Raw genomic sequence first — 20,128 nt, 5'->3', positions numbered from 1 at the left:
TGTGTCTCATTCCCCTCGTTATTTCCCAGTGTATTTAAGCCCTGTGTTTCTCTGTGTCGGGATCTCCCTCATGCTGTGTGTTTCTCCCTGCGTCTTCATGTGTGTGTTTTGTTAGATTCTTCCCAGTTTAGGTTTTGTTGAGATTTCTGTTCAGCAATAAAAGCTGCCATTTTGAGTTTAAGTTTTGCCTCAGTTGAGTCTGCATTTTGGGTCCTTTTCCTGCCTGCACACAGCCGTTCCATGACGCTGTCAGTTTATGACCACCTGAGTATTCAGCATGGTGCGGCAGCGCTCAGGTCTCTGAGTTTGTCAAGATTTAATCTGAGCTGTTTCATTGCAGTAATACACTACAGTTTGTTCCCAAGTGAAATCCTGTATGCTTTGAAATTTCCTCTTGTGGAGTGCCAGTAAGGACACAGAGTACCAAATCCCCAAAACTCGATGTGCAGCATGATGAGGCTCGTATCCTGGACGAGCCCCCAAATCTGTAACTGTCCCTAACTTCACGGCTCAAAGGAACCTACGGTGAAAATTCATGATGCTGCTGCAGTTCACGAAAGTTTTAACAATCCAACCTTATTACTAACTCAGCAATCAGACACAGTCCTCTATTCTAGGTTTTATATAAGAAGATTGCATTTAATACTTGGATGAAAATCCTCTGCTGCCAGTGACTGTATCAGGTACCCATGGACCACATGCTGGTTCCTCCTTGAGATGCTCTGCAGGTCACTGTAGTTTGTATTAAATCCCTGAAAATCTGGTCAGCTGACCTGAGATCAGCTGACTGACTTTAAGAGTATCTAATTTGTTGGGTTTTTTGCAGTTTGCTTTGGCTCCGTACCCACAGAGCACAGCGCTGTCATCAGTAACCACCAAAGAGCAGCTTCCTTGCAGCCGGACATGCCCACGCCATGATGCTGCCGCCATCATGTTAGACAAATGGATGCTTTAGACCATCATCTTTTCTCTCCATCATACAACTTTCTCTCAACTTCATGTGCACAAACACATCTTTAGATGCCACTGGCCTGTAGGTGTGAATAGACTGCAGAGTCCTGGCCTGACGAGGTGGCTCTTCTGTGTTGTAGCCAGAGGTTGTTTGGTTTCCCCGATGTATAAATCCTGCCAATCCTCCTGCACTTACCAGCGTACACTATGTTACTCTGTTTGTGTCGGGCGACCCGATCCTTGGGGTGGACCAGTTTTTGGCGCAGCGTGTTTGGGGTTTAAAAGCCACAGAGACGCGGTGTTTAGATAAAATGCGTCTCAACTGCTCCTGACACGTACGGGATCACTACAGGTTTTCGCTTGGGCAGCGGTTGTCCTTCTCTCCTGGATCAGCTGGAGCTTTCTTTAGGAGCCTTCCCAGCTTTGACAAAAGTCCAGCTGGGGTAACCACATTTACTCAGGGCCTTCTTGATGTTCTTCTGCCTCCCTGGCTGCTGTGTCTGTGGGGATGGTGTTCGCTCTGTGTTGTAGCGTCCTGATGACACCCAGTTTGTGCTCCAGTGGATGATGAGAGTCAAACCTTAGATACTGATCCGTATGTGAAGGTTTACGGTACACGTCAGCTTTTAGATGTCCCCCATTACTGATGGAAATCTCACAGTCTAAGAAGGCTAACCTGCCACTGTTCATATCCTCCCTGGTGAATTTGATGTGTCGGTCCACAGAGTTAATGTGGTAATGTGGTACGTCCTGAGATTTGATTTTCACCCAGGTGTCATCCACATACCTGAACCAATGGCTTGGTGGTGTTCCAGGGTAGGATAGCAAAGCCCTCTTTTCCACTTCTTCCATGTACAAATTGGCCACGATAATAATAATAGTAATAATACATTTTATTTATAGGTGCCTTTCAGACCCTCAAGGTCACCTTACAGTAACACGATGGGTGAAACTGGGGAGCTCATGGCACACCCATGTTTCTGCCTGTAGAACTGAGCCTTGTATGTGAAGTAGGTGGAATGAAGACACAGTTCAAACACACTTGGTGGATGCTGAGAGTGGTCCTGTTGCTGAGGTTGGTGTCATCCTGTAGTCTCTTACGAACTACCTCCAACGCTTCCGTGACTGGGATGCAAGTGGAGAGAGATGTAATGTCATATGAGACCATGGTTTCATCTGCCTCCATAATGACATCTCTCACCTTCTCAACAAAATCCAGGATGTTCTGGATGTGGTGTTCAGAGCTGCCTACCAACGGGTTGAGGATCGAAGCCAGAAGCTTGGAGATGTTATAGGTGACCTAGTTGATCATGCAGACAATCGGTCTTAAAGGTGCACCCTGTTTATGTATCTTCAGTAAACCATACAGACTTGGTGTGGCTCTGGTATGAGGTCTGGTCGATAGCCTTGTCTTGTTCTAACTGCTTCAGACAGTCTATCACCCTCTTCCTGTAACCACTTCCTGGGTCTCATTTCAGGGGCTCAAGTGTTTTTGTCACTGAGCAGTGACAACATGCTAGCTTCAGTCATTGTGCAGATATACTGTTTATGAGGTTTAGTCAGCTGAGTCTGAAGGAGTCACCTGATGATGATGAAACGTTTCTCCCACTGAAAACGTCCAGGTGAACAGAATCAACCTTTGGGATGTACCTACCTGGATGACCGAGTGTGCATCAAGCCTTTGTTAGATGTATTACAGTGTGTTCTTCCTGAGTGCACCTAGAGGTTTGCACCTTGTTGTAAACTCTCTGTCTCTTGGTCTACAGCTTCCCAGCGATGCTCCTGCCATGTTCCTGACCTGGCTTATGTTTCCAATCATTTTAATAAATCTGTCATCATCCACTCTTCTGAGCTGCTCACTGCTCTCATTGTTGTTTCTGCTCTCTGATTATTCTTGTATTATCAGCCTAGTGATGGCCTCCTCACTGACATCTTTCATGTTGTGCTTACAGTTAACGGTTATATCAGCTCTGTTATCTGTTATCAGCTTCATTAGTCCTGGAATGATGAGGGAACAGGCTTCACCTTTCAGGCAGGTGACAGTCCAGTGCCTTTGGGGATTGTGTGTAAACATGTTCGTGAAGTATTAAAACCAAACTTTTATGAACGCCTGAGTTAAAGCTGGGCGCGAGCGTATGCAGCAGCGTCTGAGCGGCTGCGTGTGGAGGTTGGTGTTGATATAAAACCGGGGAGAGATGCGGCGTTTGATTCCTGCCTCGATGACACCAAATGGAAAATTCCACTTTCTGCTGCAGACAGGAAGTGTGTGCGTACAGGACCAGAGAAGAAGAAGCTCAGAGCGGCTGCAATAACACGCGTGTAACCGCAGCCTGTTTAACACATCAACACGTATCGTACATGTGCGCTGCTGGGGGGGGGCACCCCTGACAGGCCAGCAGAGGAGACAAGGAGGATAAAGAGGAGCAGAGAGAGAGGAAGTAGGGCAGCCTCACTGCAGGGGAGGGGCAAGAGCTGACAGACAAGGGGGGTGAGTCACATAGAGACAGACAGAGAGAGAGAGAGTGAGGAAGGGGAGGGAGGGCTGAAGCTGTGAAGCATCAGAAACAGCAAACACACACAGACAGACAGACAGGTTCATCCACACAGCATCAGCAGCTTCTCCATCTTCCTCCTCCTCTTCCTCCTGCTCGCTGCTGAAGGAGGCCATGAATTTATAGCTGTCTCCTCCTCCTCCTCAGCAGGATGCTCGGTGAGTGTCTTTGATCCTCTTTGTCCTCCGATCAGAAAAATGTGCTGCAGTGGATTTCTGCTTTGTGTGTGTGTGTGTGTGTGTGTGTGTTGGGGAGGTGCGTGCATGCTGCCGTCTTCCACCTGATTTGCATTTCCATGCATGATTCGTTTCTGTGTGTGTGTTAGCATGGCTGCAATCTGCACATAGCTAGCGTGCTATGCTGTGTTCCTGTGTGTAGCACACAGCATAGCAAGGTTACACACAGACACACACAGACATGCAGCATTAGCCATATAACCAGCTTGTTAAGACAAGATGACGAGCTAACCGAGCAACACACCCGTCCTGCTGTGTGTGTATAAAAAGCTAAAGAGGGTCATCATCATCTTGTTTATCATCAGTTCAATTCAATTTTATTTACACAGCGCCAAATCACAACAACAGTCGCCTCAAGATGCTTTTTTGTGAGGTAGACCCTACAATAATACATACAGAGAAAAGCCCAACAATCATATGACCCCCTATGAGAAAGCACTGTGGCGACAGTGGGAAGGAAAAACTCCCTTTTAACAGGAAGAAACCTCCAGCAGAACCAGGCTCAGGGAGGGGCGGGGCCATCTGCTGTGATTGGTTGGGGCGATAGAAGGAAGACAGGATAAAGACATGCTGTGGAAGAGAGACAGAGGTTAATAACAGATATGATTCAATGCAGAGAGGTCTGTTAACACATAGTGAGCGAGAAAGGTGACTGGAAAGGAAAAACTCAATGCATCATGGGAATCCCCGGCAGCCTACGTCTATTGCAGCATAACTAAGGGAGGATTCAGGGTCACCTGGTCCAGCCCTAACTATATGCTTTAGCAAAAAGGAAAGTTTGAAGCCTAATCTTGAAAGTAGAGATAGTGTCTGTCTCCTGAATCCAAACTGGAAGCTGGTTCCACAGAAGAGGGGCCTGAAAACTGAAGGCTCTGCCTCCCATTCTACTTTTAAATACTCGAGGAACAACAAGTAGGCCTGCAGAGCGAGAGCCAAGTGCTCTAATAGGGTGATATGGTACTACAAGGTCATTAAGATAAGATGGGGCCTGATTATTTAAGACCTTGTATGTGAGGAGCAGGATTTTGAATTCTGGATTTAACAGGAAGCCAATCATCATCACTGCTTAGTGTTGACCTGTCCACCTCAGACACCGACAGGCTACGGTGCCTTAAACCTGCAGTCCAGCAGGGGGAGACTCTGCTGTGATTTGTTAGGAGTGAGGAAATGAGCCCAGGTGTTATTCAGGTCTCATTGGATAAAAAGTGATGGTTGTCATGGAAGAGAAGGTCCAGTCACAGTCTGAGAGGAGCGGGAAGCAGGGGGAGGGTTCTGGGGAGGTGGCGTGCAGTGGATCGGACGCTGTGATGGAAATATCGTCACACAGTTTCAGTTCAACGTACCAAATCACAGCATTGCCATGATGTCATTCACTGGTTAGTGATGCCTCCATGTTCATGTTTCCAGAGGTGCTAATGCTAATGCTAGCAGAATCATTTAGCAAGAGTGACATCAAATCAAATTGCACAGCCTTCATGAATGGTCTGTTAGTACAGTAACCTCACAGCAGCCATATTATTGTCAAAAAGGCCACGCCCCTAACATTGCAGACTAAAACGTTTGAGTTATAACAACATGCTTTCCTGTGCACGTGTTATGAAGGAGGAAGCTTGAGTATCAAGCTGTAAACATGTTTATTTCAACATGGCAGTTTGTAGGGACTGACTCACTGCTGCCTCTGCTGCATGGCAGAGGCACTGCAGGTGTGTGGACGAGTGCATTTGGCTCTCAGTGTCCAAATACACCAAAACTACTGGATGGGGTGTTTGAGGTGAGAGGAGGGCTGTCCATCGGACAGTCGGCTGCTGGTCATCGTTCGTACTTCCTGTTGTCGTGTTTACGTCTGTCAGTGATCAGACTCTGACCGTGTCCGTTCACACTGACTCTGTAAGCTCTGCAGCCTCTCCCTGAACTGTGACACATTTGCACATGATAAATAAATAAATGTTGTGGAGAAGCCGAGATCAGCTTTGTTTTCTGCATCGGAGTTAATCAGGTCGGCGTGTGGTGGCTGCCTCCCTGCGCACTCCGTCAGAGCTGCTGTGGTTGTGTTCGGTCCGGAGGACAGGAAGCTGGGTTTCTGCTTGTTAACAGCTCCGTGGAGGAGTGAGTTATGTAACGAATGGAGGCCTGTGTGGTGGAGACATGCAGAGGTCTCCTCGCTCAGTGATGAACGTGGCCTCAGAGGCTGGTGGAGCATCGAGGCACCGCAACGGGATCTTTCCCAGAGGTGCCCTTTGTTTTAATTCTCGGGCTTTACGAGAGCAGCTGTGCATGATTCACAGCTCAGAATAATCCATATTCATACTCAGCCTGCATCCTCTACCTGAAAAACCCTTCCCTAAAATGCCACTTTCTTCTGAGGGGCAGCACCTCAGACCCATTTCAGAGCGTCAGACATGAAGTCCAGGTGTGCCAATGAGGAGCATCATCTCACGATGCAACAGGAAGCACCAAGCCCAGCATGACATCTGTACGTGTAATCACATGTGCTGCAGCAAAGTTTGGAAGCAGATGAAATGACTCTGGCTGAATATGAATCCTGAGCTTTTACTCCATCACTGGCTCGTACATTTGTTTCTAACGCTGCGTCACACTGTAATACTTCAGAACCGCCTTCTTTTATTAAATGTAACTTTACTTTATGACACCTCAAATGTCTTGAAAAGTATCAAACTGATTGGCTTGTGCTGAACCAATCAGAGGTCCTGATTAAGTTTTCCTTGACCTCCTGAGCTTCAGCCCGACAGTTGTTTCAGCTCCACCTTGCTCTACAGCTCCAGGTGAACCTGATCACACTCGCTGCATCACTCGGTCTCTGTTGTCAGATCCAAGTCAAATCTCATGTTCATTTTTCAGTGTAGATCACCTTCTTTGTGTCCCTGGAGACGTCCAGGAGACGTCCTAGACTTCTCTGACAATCCAGGTTTGGGATCCATGCCTCTGGAAACTCGATGAGTGCGTCTTCCTGTCCTGTTAGTAATCACACTGTGTATGTTTGTTTCAGGTGTGTGATGCGTCGGCTGCGTTGCGGTAGCCAGGAGTCGTTGCTAAGCACTGGCTGTGTATCGTCTCTCGAGCTCAGGATGGACCAATCAGTGATTATTAAGCCGGTTCACTCATCCCTGCTGGGACAGGACTACTGCTTCGAGGTGACGCAAACAACACACACAAACTGCAGCACTCCCAAAACCGAGGTGTCCCAACACGATCATTTACATACTGCTCTGTGCCTGCCTATTACACCAGCCTATTAATCAACCAAAAACCCAGACAGACTTTTAATTCATTTGAAAGCCTGATGCTCAGCCTCGTCCACCCCAGCTGTAAAACTCAGAAACCAGTCTTACTTGTTATCATCTATCGTCCACCTGGGCCTTACACAGAGTTTCTGTCTGATTTCTCAGACTTTATATCTAATTTAGTTCTGAGCTCAGATAAAATAATTATTGTGGGTGATTTTAACATCCATGTAGATGCTAAAAATGACAGCCTCAACATGGCATTTAATCTGTTATTAGACTCAATTGGCTTCTCTCAAAATGTAAAAGAACCCACCCACCACTTTAATCACACTCTAGATCTTGTTTTAACATATGGCATAGAAACTGAACATTTAACAGTGTTTCCTGAAAACCCTCTCCTGTCTGATCATTTCCTGATAACATTTACATTTACAATAATTGATTACACAGCGGTGGAGAGTAGACTTTATCAAAGTAGATGTCTTTCTGAAAGCACTGTAACTAAGTTTAAGAATATAATCCACCCACTGTTATCATCTTCAATGCCCTGTATCAACACAGAGCAGAGCAGCTATCTGAACCCAACAGAGGTCGATCATCTTGTTAATAATTTCACCTCCTCACTACGTACGACTCTGGATACTGTAGCTCCTGTGAAAACTAAGGTCTCTAATCAGAAGTACCTGACTCCGTGGTATAATTCTGAAACACGTACCCTAAAGCAGATGACTCGTAATCTGGAGAGGAAATGGCGTGTCACAAATTTAGAGGATCATCATTTAGCCTGGAGAAATAGTTTGCTGCTTTATAAGAAAGCCCTCCACAAAGCCAGAACATCTTACTATTCATCACTGATTGAAGAAAATAAGAACAACCCCAGGTTTCTCTTCAGCACTGTAGCCAGGCTGACAAACAGTCAGAGCTCTGTTGAGCCAACCATCCCTTTAACGTTAACTAGTAATGACTTCATGAACTTCTTCACAAATAAAATTTTTATCATTAGAGAAAAAATTACCAATAATCATCCCACAGATGTAATATTATCTACAGCTACTCTTAGTACCATTGATGTTAAGTTAGACTCTTTTTCTCCAACTGATCTTTCTGAGTTAACTTCAATAATTACTTCCTCCAAACCATCAACGTGTCTTTTAGACCCCATTCCTACAAAACTGCTCAAAGAAGTCCTGCCATTAATTAATTCTTCGATCTTAAATATGATCAACCTATCTCTAATGATCAGCTATGTACCACAGGCCTTCAAGCTGGCTGTAGTTAAACCTTTACTCAAAAAGCATCTCTAGACCCAGCAGTCTTAGCTAATTATAGGCCAATCTCCAACCTTCCTTTATATCAAACATCCTTGAAAGAGTAGTTGTCAAACAGCTAACAGATCATCTGCAGAGGTTTATTTGAAGAGTTTCAGTCAGGTTTCAGAGCTCATCACAGCACAGAAACAGCTTTAGTGAAGGTTACAAATGATCTTCTTATGGCCTCTGACAGTGGACTCATCTCTGTGCTTGTCCTGCTAGACCTCAGTGCAGCGTTCGATACTGTCGACCATAATATCCTATTAGAGCGATTAGAACATGCTGTAGGTATTACAGGTACTGCGCTGCAGTGGTTTGTATCATATCCATCTAATAGACTCCAGTTTGTGCATGTAAATGGAGAGTCCTCCTCACACACTGAGGTTAATTATGGAGTTCCACAGGGTTCAGTGCTAGGACCAATTCTGTTTACATTATACATGCTTCCCTTAGGCAGCATCATTAGAAGACATAGCATACATTTACACTGCTATGCAGATGACACCCAGCTCTATCTGTCCATGAAGCCAGATAACACACACCAATGAGTTAAACTGCAGGAATGTCTTAAAGACATAAAGACCTGGATGGCCGCTAACTTTCTGCTTCTTAATTCAGATCAAACTGAGGTTATTGTACTCGGCCCTGAAAAGCCTAGAAATATGGTATCTAAGCAGATTCTTACTCTGGATGGCATTACCTTGGCCTCCAGTAACTCTGTGAGGAACCTTGGAGTCATTTTTGACCAGGACATGTCCTTCAACGCACATATTAAACAAATATGTAAGACTGCGTTCTTCCATTTGTGCAACATCTCTAAAGTTAGAAATATCCTGTCTCAGAGTGACGCTGAAAAACTAGTTCATGCATTTATTACTTCCAGGCTGGACGACTGTAATTCATTATTATCAGGAAGTCCTAGAAACTCCCTGAAAAGCCTTCAGCTAATCCAAAATGCTGCAGCAAGAGTCCTGACAGGGACTAGAAAGAGAGAGCAGATTTCTCCTGTTTTGGCTTCCTGTTAAATCCAGAATTCAAAATCCTGCTCCTCACATACAAGGTCTTAAATAATCAGGCCCCATCTTATCTTAATGACCTTGTAGTACCATATCACCCTATTAGAGCACTTTGCTCTCGCTCTGCAGGCCTACTTGTTGTTCCTAGAGTATTTAAAAGTAGAATGGGAGGCAGAGCCTTCAGTTTTCAGGCCCCTCTTCTGTGGAACCAGCTTCCAGTTTGGATTCAGGAGACAGACACTATCTCTACTTTTAAGATTAGGCTTCAAACTTTCTGATAGGTTTGTAACATAAACCTATTCGCTGGAACGTTAAGGACAATCTGCTACGCAGCAAAAGCAAGACTCAAGGCACCAAAGTTCTCTGGTTACTCATGCATGAGGGAGACCTGGCTGGAGCCAAGCGTCGTTCCACCACTTGACCACTGTCAGACTCTCAGCCAGGTTTCCCCACAGCACTCCTTTTATTGTGGTTACATGAATATGCATAGGGTCATTAACATATAACATCTTACATAGGTATACATGTGAACAAAGAATACTGTGTGTGTGTGTGTGTGTGTGTGTGTGTGTGTGTGTGTGTCAAAGGTCATATAACAACATGAAAGCACGAAGGCAATCATCCTTGGTCAGGAAGAGGGTAGACTAGACCCCCCCGGTAAGGAAGTCCAGCAGTTCATCTAAACAGAAAAGCACTTAGACTAAAACAAATGTAGCTACGTTAATCCTACCATAAAACAATAAAACAAGATGCGACCTCTTCCCATGCCCCCAAGATGCAGGTGTGCATTCCAGTGTGGAATACACACCAAGCCTCTGTAGCCTGTTAAAGATCACACAACTTATCACTACACAATTGATTATACACCTCTAAGCATATATGATTAAATGTTTCCTAATACAAATGACAATAATAAAATCTAAACCCAACACTTTCCTTTTTGCTAAAGCATATAGTTAGGGCTGGACCAGGTGACCCTGAATCCTCCCTTAGTTATGCTGCAATAGACGTAGGCTGCCGGGGATTCCCATGATGCACTGGGTGTTTCTGCTTCACTCACTATGTGTTAACAGACCTCTCTGCACCGAATCATATCTGTTATTAACCTCTGTCTCTCTTCCACAGCATGTCTTTATCCTGTCTTCCTTCTCTCACCCCAGCCAATCACAGCAGATGGCCCCGCCCCTCCCTGAGCCTGGTTCTGCTGGAGGTTTCTTCCTGTTAAAAGGGAGTTTTTCCTTCCCACTGTCGCCAAAGTGCTGCTCATAGGGGATCATATGATTGTTGGGTTTTTCTCTGTATGTATTATTGTAGGGTCTACCTCACAATATAAAGCGCCTTGAGGCGAATGTTGTTGTGATTTGGCGCTGTGTAAAAAAAAAATTGCATTGAACTGAATTGAATTGACCTGCGTTACCTCACAATTCCAGCAGAGGGCAGGGCAGAATCCCAACTGTAAAACACAAATATGACGAAGCTTCGTGATCGAGGTTTCTGATCACTATCAGATCCATTGTTGTGTTTCACACGGATCAGTTTCCGACTTGTTTTCATTTATTTTTTACAGGTTTTCATCACAACTTTCAAAATGTCTTTTATTTTGAAAGAATGTTTATCAGAATAACCGCAGCCTCGTTTAACGCCTTCAAATCTACCAGAGGAAGTGACATTATTACAGAACATCTGTTCAACCAATGATTTTCATCAGATTTCCACGTCTCGTTCATCGAGCTGTAAATCAAGTTTAAAGTCTCACAGCTCCGATGTGCAGCCATCGCCTTACTGAGCGTGCTGAGTAACAAAATCATTCACTTTAGTTCAAAGTGAAAATCTTCAAAGCAAAGTTTCTGCTGCTTTCACCTCTCAGATTATTTTACAGAGAAATGTTTACATTGTTTAGCGACTTTATCACCAAATGGTAATGTCTCTGATTGGAATGTGCTCATTTTGTATAAAACCACTAGCTCTAATCTGGCTTAACAGAGAACCGATAACCTCGGCGGTGTTATCTCTGATGAACGCCTGACTTTGTTGAGCTGCGTGCGGCCCTGAGACTCATCTGCATTTCATCCACACAAACAGCAAACAGAGTTTCAGGAACTACAGATGTTACCTGATCGGACACATTGAGGTCAGAGTCATCATCCGAGATGGCTCTGACTGTAACCCTCGTCATCAGGACTTTCTCATGGTTGGAAACATTTTTCTGTCATGTTTTGTTAATCAGGTCACAAAAACGATCCAAAGCTTCTCTCTCAGAGGGACAGCGTTTGGTTGGAAGACACAAGGGTTTCACTCAGCTGACATCGGTGCCCTCTTGTGTCTCCGTGGTTGCCTGTCTCCTAGGTAACAACCTCGACGGGAACAAAGTGTTTCTCGTGTCGCTCAGCAGCAGAAAGAGACAAATGGATGGAGAACCTGCGACGTGCTGTTCACCCCAACAAGGACAACAGCCGGCGGCTGGAGAACGTGCTGACGGTGTGGGTGGTGGAGGCCAAAGACCTGCCCGCCAAGAAACGGTAGGCGGCGCTGCACCAGCCCACCTGCTCCAAGTATCACAGTTACATCTGTGAGCTGCAGGGAAACAGTAGAACACAAACAGTAATCCTACTATGTTTAGTGCAGGTAGTAACTAGATTACTTCTACTACATGTAGTAATCAGAGCATTTGTGCTACCGGCAGTAATTAGAGTATCGCAGACATTCCTGCAGTTTAACTAATCCGGTCGTTAAGTGATGACGTGACGAATCCTACTTCCGGGCCTAAAGTAGTCTGCGTTTAATATGGCTTTTGTGTTGTTAACATGTTTAATGTTTTGTATTTTCTTCTATTTGATCTCAAAAAGCTCCTAAAACAGTCAGTGATCACTGTTGACCTCCCTCGGCTTTTATTACCGCTAATCATTTATTTAAGCTCAGTTTTTAAAACCTTAGGATGTAACTACAGCCCAGCCCATGCAGCAGTATATGAATGACTAACCTCGTATTGTGGATGGATTATCTCAGTTGTTCTCCTGGCTGAAAGTTTGGTCCTTTTACAGCATCCTGCCATGCGATTACATTTGTTCCTGACCACCGAGAACACTCACGTTAACTTTTATCGAGTGGAAAAAAAGTTAGCTTGTTTATATTATGCTAACATAGCTGTGTCGCTAGCAGTCACATAGCACATCATTATATAGCAGCTAGCCCAACTTCAGTAACCCTACAAACGTCACTGCTGTTTAGTTTTCTGTCTTCATTTATGTTGGAAGTGATAACAGAGCTGTACGTTTGCATTTGTTTCCAAAACCCCACAGTCAGGACATGCTATATTGTATTTAGATAGAAGCTAGCGAGCTAACTCCCTGCTAACTTCTAACTCCGTTAAATGTCATAAATTCCGTTTTCATGGATGCCTGGATGTTAAACTCAATTGTTACACCTGGTAGAGCAGAACGCTGATCATTTTATTAAAGATGAAAGACTTTAGACAGTTTTTCAACTCTCAGTAATGCCATAGTGATCGTTTGATATATGGACCTGCAGCAGAGTTTAGGCCCAGACACGGCTAGTGACGTCAGACTTAACGACTGGATAGTGTGTGTGGACACATAAAGTTGGGTGTCATCTGCATAGCAGTGTAAATGTATGTTACGCCTTCTAAAGGTGGACGTGGCTCGCACTGTGCTGGCGCTAGCTAGAGCGAAGGACCCAACATCTGTGTCGCGCTGGGTGCTGCAGTCAATTTTTACAGCTGCTGTACGTGTACGAGATGCGCCCGCTTCCTGTCATTTCCAAACACGTATCTCTGACTTTGTTTAGTTAGTGACGTTTCCACAGCACAGCTCTCCTGCCGAGGTCCACAGAGACATGAAACAAATGACTTACTCAAAGCAGTTGTACTATGAGCACGGCGTGCGCGCGCCCTCGCTGGCGTGCACTTTGCTTGACGCAGCAGGAAACTGCTGCAATCGAAATGAATAATGTTTCTATTAGATTACTGTGATTCAAACCACTTGCAGTAATCATAGTACTTGTACTGCATATAATAACTGCAGGACTTGTGCTGCAGATAATAATGGTAGTACTTTTACTGCAAACAGCTATTGCAGTACTTATATTGTAGATTGCTGAAGTGTGCTGCAGATAGTAGTTGTAGTACTGTAGGTATTTATTTATTTATTTATTCTGTGTACTACTGAATCTGTTTATTTGTATTCAAACACAGTACTGCTGTACTTATTCTTAGTTTATGTGTAGTTTTACAGTTTGCACCTTCGATCCATGAGGACGACATTTCACACGACCCGACCACTAATCACAGTACATGTACTGCAGGTACTTCTGCGAGCTGTGTCTGGACGATAGCCTCTACGCTCGGACGTCCTGTAAGCTGAAAACTGACAACATCTTCTGGGGCGAGCGCTTCGATTTCAGCAGCCTCCCACCTGTCGCCTCCATCACGCTGCACCTGTACAAGGACACCGACCGGAAGAGGAAGAAGGACAAAAGCAGCTACGTCGGGTTAGTCAACATCCCGGTCGCCACGGTGACTGGCAGACAGCTGGTGGAGAAGTGGTACACACTGAGCACGCCCAGTACAATCCGAGGTATGTAGATCCACTCGGGCTCGTGCGCTGAGGTGTCTCATTTGTGTCACCCTCTTAACCTGTCCCACCCGATTTCAGGTAAGTCGTCTGTGCCAACAGTGAGGGTCAAAGCACGTTACCAGAGTATCGTCATCCTGCCGATGGAGCAGTACAAAGAGTTTGCGGAGTACATCAGTTCCAACTACCTGCTGCTCTGCTCCACCTTGGAGGCCTCAATCAGCCTGAGAGCGAAGGAGGAGCTCGCTGCTGCACTCGTGCACATCCTGCACAGCACGGGCAAGGCCAAGGTAACCCCGCCCACCACACCTGAACTCTACACCTGGCCTGCCACCACCACCTGTTCTTCTTTCAGCCCAGTGACCTTTCACCCCTCACTGCAGGACTTCCTGACCGACCTGATGATGTCAGAGGTGGACCGTTGCCGTGACAACGACCAGCTGATCTTTAGAGAGAACACATTGGCGACCAAAAGCATTGAGGAATACCTGAAGCTGATTGGACAGAAATACCTACAGGATGCACTTGGTACACACACACACACACACACACACACAAGCCCCCCTGTGTGCTTATTGTGATATTTATTGATCAGCTGTGTGTGTGTGTGTGTGTGTGTGTGTGTGTGTGTGTGTGTGTGTGTGTGTGTGTGTGTGTGTCCAGGTGAGTTCATCAAAGCTCTGTACGAGTCTGATGAGAACTGTGAGGTGGACCAGTCTCGCTGTGCGACCTCTGACCTCGCGGAGCATCAGGCCAACCTGAGGATGTGCTGCGAGCTGGCATTTTGCAAAATTCTTGACTCATACAGGTACGCACACAAGATCACGCACACCACTGACGCTCCAGGCCGGCACACGCTGACTCTTGCCGATTGTCACTCAGGGTCTTCCCCCGGGAGCTGAAGGAGGTGTTTGGGTCATGGCGGCAGGAATGCGGCAACCGAGGACGGCCAGACATCAGCGAGCGCCTCATCAGCGCCTCGCTGTTCTTGCGCTTCCTGTGTCCGGCCGTGATGTCGCCATCACTATTCGACCTGATGCAGGAATACCCTGATGAACGCACAGCGAGAACCCTGACGCTGATCGCCAAAGTGATTCAGAACCTTGCCAACTTCAGCAAGTACGCCACGGCTTTTATTGTGAAACAATACAGGGCTTTTATTTGGAAAGGACAGCAGCCTTTTTTCTAACGGGGTGTAGGCCTTTTATTTTGATGGAATACAGGGTTTTTATTTTGAAAGGACTCCAAGGCTTTTATTCTAAAGGAGCAAAGAATTTTAAAAATAATTTATTTTGAAAGCAGTTTAGGGCTTTTTTTAAAGGACTTTTATTCTGAAGGAGTGATGAGTATTTATGGTGAAGGAGTGGAAGGCTTTTAGTTCTGAAAGGAGTTCAGGACCAGTATTCTGGAAGAAGCCCAGGGCTTTTATTGTGACGTACCAAGCCTGTTCTGAAGTAGTGCAGAGCTTTTACTTTGAAGTCTTTGTACCTGCACTGTGCACGGCTACCTGCCAACTGTATGCGTGCGTGCATGCTGACCTGCTGACGCTGGCGGTCTTACCTGTCGCGCAGGTTCGGCACTAAGGAGGAGTACATGCTGTTCATGAATGACTTTGTGGAGCGGCAGTGGAGCAGCATGCAGCGCTTCCTGCAGGAGATCTCGAACCCCGACGGGCTGAACCACACCGCCGGCTTTGACGGGTACATCGACCTCGGCCGTGAGCTGTCCAGCCTGCACACCCTGCTGACTGAGCTCGACCAGGTAATGCACCTGTCTTGGCAGATGACTCACCTGCCTGCCCAGGTAACTCCCTGACTGCTCTCTCTCTCTGTTTTCTCCAGTCGTGCCTGTCGAAGCTCGGCCCTCTTCCTCGAATCCTCAGAGACGTATCGGCAGCGCTTGCCAATCCAGGGGGTGTGGCCAGTGCAGGGGGCGTATCCGTTTCTTCCCCAGAGCCTCAACGTGTAGTGTCTCCGCCCCCTCTCTCCCCAGCCCCCCTGTCTCCGCCCCTTTCTCCACCTCTGGCGACCTGTAATCCCTCTGTTGGCCTGCAGGGCAGCATGGGACTTGATGGAGGGTTAGCATCCTGTGTTTCCTGTTAGCATTAGCATCCCCAGTGGTAAACAGAGAGGGTTCTCACATGGACCTTCTGCACATGCTCACAGTTGTCTGTGCATGCCAGCGCAGGAAGAGTCTGGCTGATGCATGGCTTAAATATCTGACGTGTTATCTGTGTGTGTGTGTGTGTGTGTGTGTGTGTGTGTGTGTGTAGATTGGTGGATTTCACCAGACTCCCCTCGCCGACTCCTGAGAACAAAGACTTGTTTTTCGTCACTAAAGGGTCGAGCCTACAGCCTGCATCAGGTGACCTTTCACCTCTCTTCTTTATCCACTTTCCCATTTCTCCACCACTCTGTCACCCCTGACTCTTCCTGTGATGTCACTTTCTCCAGGCATGCAGGGTTCTCCAGCACCAAGCTCATCCTACTCAGAGTCCAATGAGAATGAGGCAGCGTTTGAAATGACCAATGGAGGTCGGAGAGAGGGGTCCGAGCTGAACAACGAGAGCCGCAGCTTGTCTCTGGTGGACCTGCATGACACCTCCCCTGGCGACGGCCTCGACGATGGTCAGTGGCAGCGCAGGACGGGGCTCCTCCCCCTCTCCTTCCAGAATCCCGTCTATCACATGACCACCACATCACCGCGGCAGCCACAGCAGCAGCAGCAGGCCGACGCCACACCCTCAGACGGCTCGGTGGGGTCGCAGGGAAATGCAGACGACAGGAACACCATGGTGACCAAACCGGCGTTTCTTACCCAGATGTCAGTGGGACTGACAGGGGGGGAGAGGGGGGAGAGGATGTCTGCTATGTCGAGCAGCAGCAGTGGCGAGGAGTACTCGCGGCGAGCGCTGTCCCTCAGCGAGACACTCACAGGTAGAGTCCAGGGTCGGGGGTCAGAAGCAACAGGAAGTGTTTGTGTGTGTCAGTGCTAGGACCAATTCTGTTTACATTACAGGGAGTGCAGAGTTATTAGGCAAATGAGTATTTTGTCCACATCATCCTCTTCATGCATGTTGTCTTACTCCAAGCTGTATAGGCTCGAAAGCCTACTACCAATTAAGCATATTAGGTGATGTGCATCTCTGTAATGAGAAGGGGTGTGGTCTAATGACATCAACACCCTATATCAGGTGTGCATAATTATTAGGCAACGTCCTTTCCTTTGGCAAAATGGGTCAAAAGAAGGACTTGACAGGCTCAGAAAAGTCAAAAATAGTGAGATATCTTGCAGAGGGATGCAGCAGTCTCAAAATTGCAAAGCTTCTGAAGCGTGATCATCGAACAATCAAGCATTTCATTCAAAATAGTCAACAGGGTCGCAAGAAGCGTGTGGAAAAACCAAGGCGCAAAATAACTGCCCATGAACTGAGAAAAGTCAAGCGTGCAGCTGCCAAGATGCCACTTGCCACCAGTTTGGCCATATTTCAGAGCTGCAACATCACTGGAGTGCCCAAAAGCACAAGGTGTGCAATACTCAGAGACATGGCCAAGGTAAGAAAGGCTGAAAGACGACCACCACTGAACAAGACACACAAGCTGAAACGTCAAGACTGGGCCAAGAAATATCTCAAGACTGGTTTTTCTAAGGTTTTATGGACTGATGACATGAGAGTGAGTCTTGATGGGCCAGATGGATGGGCCCGTGGCTGGATTGGTAAAGGGCAGAGAGCTCCAGTCCCACTCAGACGCCAGCAAGGTGGAGGTGGAGTACTGGTTTGGGCTGGTATCATCAAAGATGAGCTTGTGGGGCCTTTTCGGGTTGAGGATGGAGTCAAGCTCAACTCCCAGTCCTACTGCCAGTTTCTGGAAGACACCTTCTTCAAGCAGTGGTACAGGAAGAAGTCTGCATCCTTCAAGAAAAACATGATTTTCATGCAGGACAATGCTCCATCACACGCGTCCAAGTACTCCACAGCGTGGCTGCAAGAAAGGGTATAAAAGAAGAAAAACTAATGACATGGCCTCCTTGTTCACCTGATCTGAACCCCATTGAGAACCTGTGGTCCATCATCAAATGTGAGATTTACAAGGAGGGAAAACAGTACACCTCTCTGAACAGTGTCTGGGAGGCTGTGGTTGCTGCTGCACGCAATGTTGATGGTGAACAGATCAAAACACTGACAGAATCCATGGATGGCAGGCTTTTGAGTGTCCTTGCAAAGAAAGGTGGCTATATTGGTCGCTGATTTGTTTTTGTTTTGTTTTTGAATGTCAGAAATGTATATTTGTGAATGTGGAGATGTTATATTGGTGTCACTGGTAAAAATCAATAATTGAAATGGGTATATATTTGTTTTTTGTTAAGTTGTCTAATAATTATGCACAGTAATAGTCACCTGCACACACAGATATCCCCCTAAAATAGCTCAAACTAAAAACAAACTAAAAACTACTTCCACAAACATTCAGCTTTGATATTAATGAGTTTTTTGGGTTCATTGAGAACATGGTTGTTGTTCAATAATAAAATTATTCCTCAAAAATACAACTTGCCTAATAATTCTGCACTCCCTGTATACATGCTTCCCTTAGGCAGCATCATTAGAAGACATAGCATACATTTACACTGCTATGCAGATGACACCCAGCTCTATCTGTCCATGAAGCCAGATAACACACACCAATGAGTTAAACTGCAGGAATGTCTTAAAGACATAAAGACCTGGATGGCCGCTAACTTTCTGCTTCTTAATTCAGATCAAACTGAGGTTATTGTACTCTGCCCTGAAAACCTTAGAAATATGGTATCTAAGCAGATTCTTACTCTGGATGGCATTACCTTGGCCTCCAGTAACACTGTGAGGAACCTTGGAGTCATTTTTGACCAGGACATGTCCTTCAACGCACATATTAAACAAATATGTAAGACTGCGTTCTTCCATTTGTGCAACATCTCTAAAGTTAGAAATATCCTGTCTCAGAGTGACGCTGAAAAACTAGTTCATGCATTTATTACTTCCAGGCTGGACGACTGTAATTCATTATTATCAGGAAGTCCTAGAAACTCCCTGAAAAGCCTTCAGCTGATCCAAAATGCTGCAGCAAGAGTCCTGACAGGGACTAGAAAGAGAGAGCAGATTTCTCCTGTTTTGGCTTCCTGTTAAATCCAGAATTCAAAATCCTGCTCCTCACATACAAGGTCTTAAATAATCAGACCCCATCTTATCTTAATGACCTTGTAGTACCATATCACCCTATTAGAGCACTTCGCTCTCGCTCTGCAGGCCTACTTGTTGTTCCTAGAGTATTTAAAAGTAGAATGGGAGGCAGAGCCTTCAGTTTTCAGGCCCCTCTTCTGTGGAACCAGCTTCCAGTTTGGATTCGGGAGACAGACACTATCTCTACTTTCAAGATTAGGCTTCAAACTTTCCTTTTTGCTAAAGCATATAGTTAGGGCTGGACCAGGTGACCCTGAATCCTCCCTTAGTTATGCTGCAATAGACGTAGGCTGCCGGGGATTCCCATGATGCATTGAGTTTTTCCTTTCCAGTCACCTTTCTCACTCACTATGTATTAACAGACCTCTCTGCATTGAATCATATCTGTTATTAACCTCTGTCTCTCTTACACAGCATGTCTTTATCCTGTCTTCCTTCTCTCACCCCAACCAATCACAGCAGATGGCCCCGCCCCTCCCTGAGCCTGGTTCTGCTGGAGGTTTCTTCCTGTTAAAAGGGAGTTTTTCCTTCCCACTGTCGCCAAAGTGCTGCTCATAGGGGGTCATATGATTGTTGGGTTTTTCTCTGTATGTATTATTGTAGGGTCTACCTCACAATATAAAGCGCCTTGAGGCGAATGTTGTTGTGATTTGGCGCTGTGTTAATCCAAAATGCTGCAGCAAAAGTCCTGACAGGGACTAGAAAGAGAGAGCAGATTTCTCCTGTTTTGGCTTCCTGTTAGAAAAATTCAAAATTCTTCTGTGGAATGTTCTAATCGCTCTAATAGGATATTATGGTCGACAGTATCGAACGCTGCACTGAGGTCTAGCAGGACAAGCACAGAGATGAGTCCACTGTCAGAGGCCATAAGAAGATCATTTGTAACCTTCACTAAAGCTGTTTCTGTGCTGTGATGAGCTCTGAAACCTGACTGAAACTCTTCAAATAAACCTCTGCAGATGATCTGTTAGCTGTTTGACAACTACTCTTTCAAGGATGTTTGATATA

General features: G+C 46.0%; 1 protein-coding gene across 2 annotated transcripts in view; it reads left to right on the top strand.

Annotated features, from left to right (window-relative positions):
• LOC146563365 (disabled homolog 2-interacting protein-like) overlaps window positions 1–20,128 on the top strand; it is a 38,240-nt gene that overhangs the window by 12,894 nt on the left and 5,218 nt on the right. For both annotated transcript variants that reach the window (XM_085295752.1, XM_085295753.1), the window contains exons 7-17: window positions 6,747–6,891; window positions 11,657–11,829; window positions 13,631–13,902; window positions 13,981–14,189; window positions 14,283–14,427; window positions 14,563–14,707; window positions 14,782–15,018; window positions 15,471–15,660; window positions 15,741–15,976; window positions 16,172–16,263; window positions 16,353–16,835. In XM_085295752.1, coding sequence (XP_085151878.1) covers window positions 6,747–6,891; window positions 11,657–11,829; window positions 13,631–13,902; window positions 13,981–14,189; window positions 14,283–14,427; window positions 14,563–14,707; window positions 14,782–15,018; window positions 15,471–15,660; window positions 15,741–15,976; window positions 16,172–16,263; window positions 16,353–16,835 — 2,327 coding nt within the window. The remainder of the gene's footprint in view (window positions 1–6,746; window positions 6,892–11,656; window positions 11,830–13,630; window positions 13,903–13,980; window positions 14,190–14,282; window positions 14,428–14,562; window positions 14,708–14,781; window positions 15,019–15,470; window positions 15,661–15,740; window positions 15,977–16,171; window positions 16,264–16,352; window positions 16,836–20,128) is intronic.

Source organism: Mchenga conophoros, linkage group LG12 (assembly GCF_057382185.1).
Source record: "Mchenga conophoros isolate Kocher_MC1m ecotype Shallow Benthic linkage group LG12, M_conophoros_male_GT1.1, whole genome shotgun sequence".
Lineage (NCBI taxonomy): Eukaryota > Metazoa > Chordata > Actinopteri > Cichliformes > Cichlidae > Mchenga > Mchenga conophoros.
Note: the sequence above shows the minus strand (reverse complement) of the source record. Positions and strands in the feature narration are given on the sequence as shown.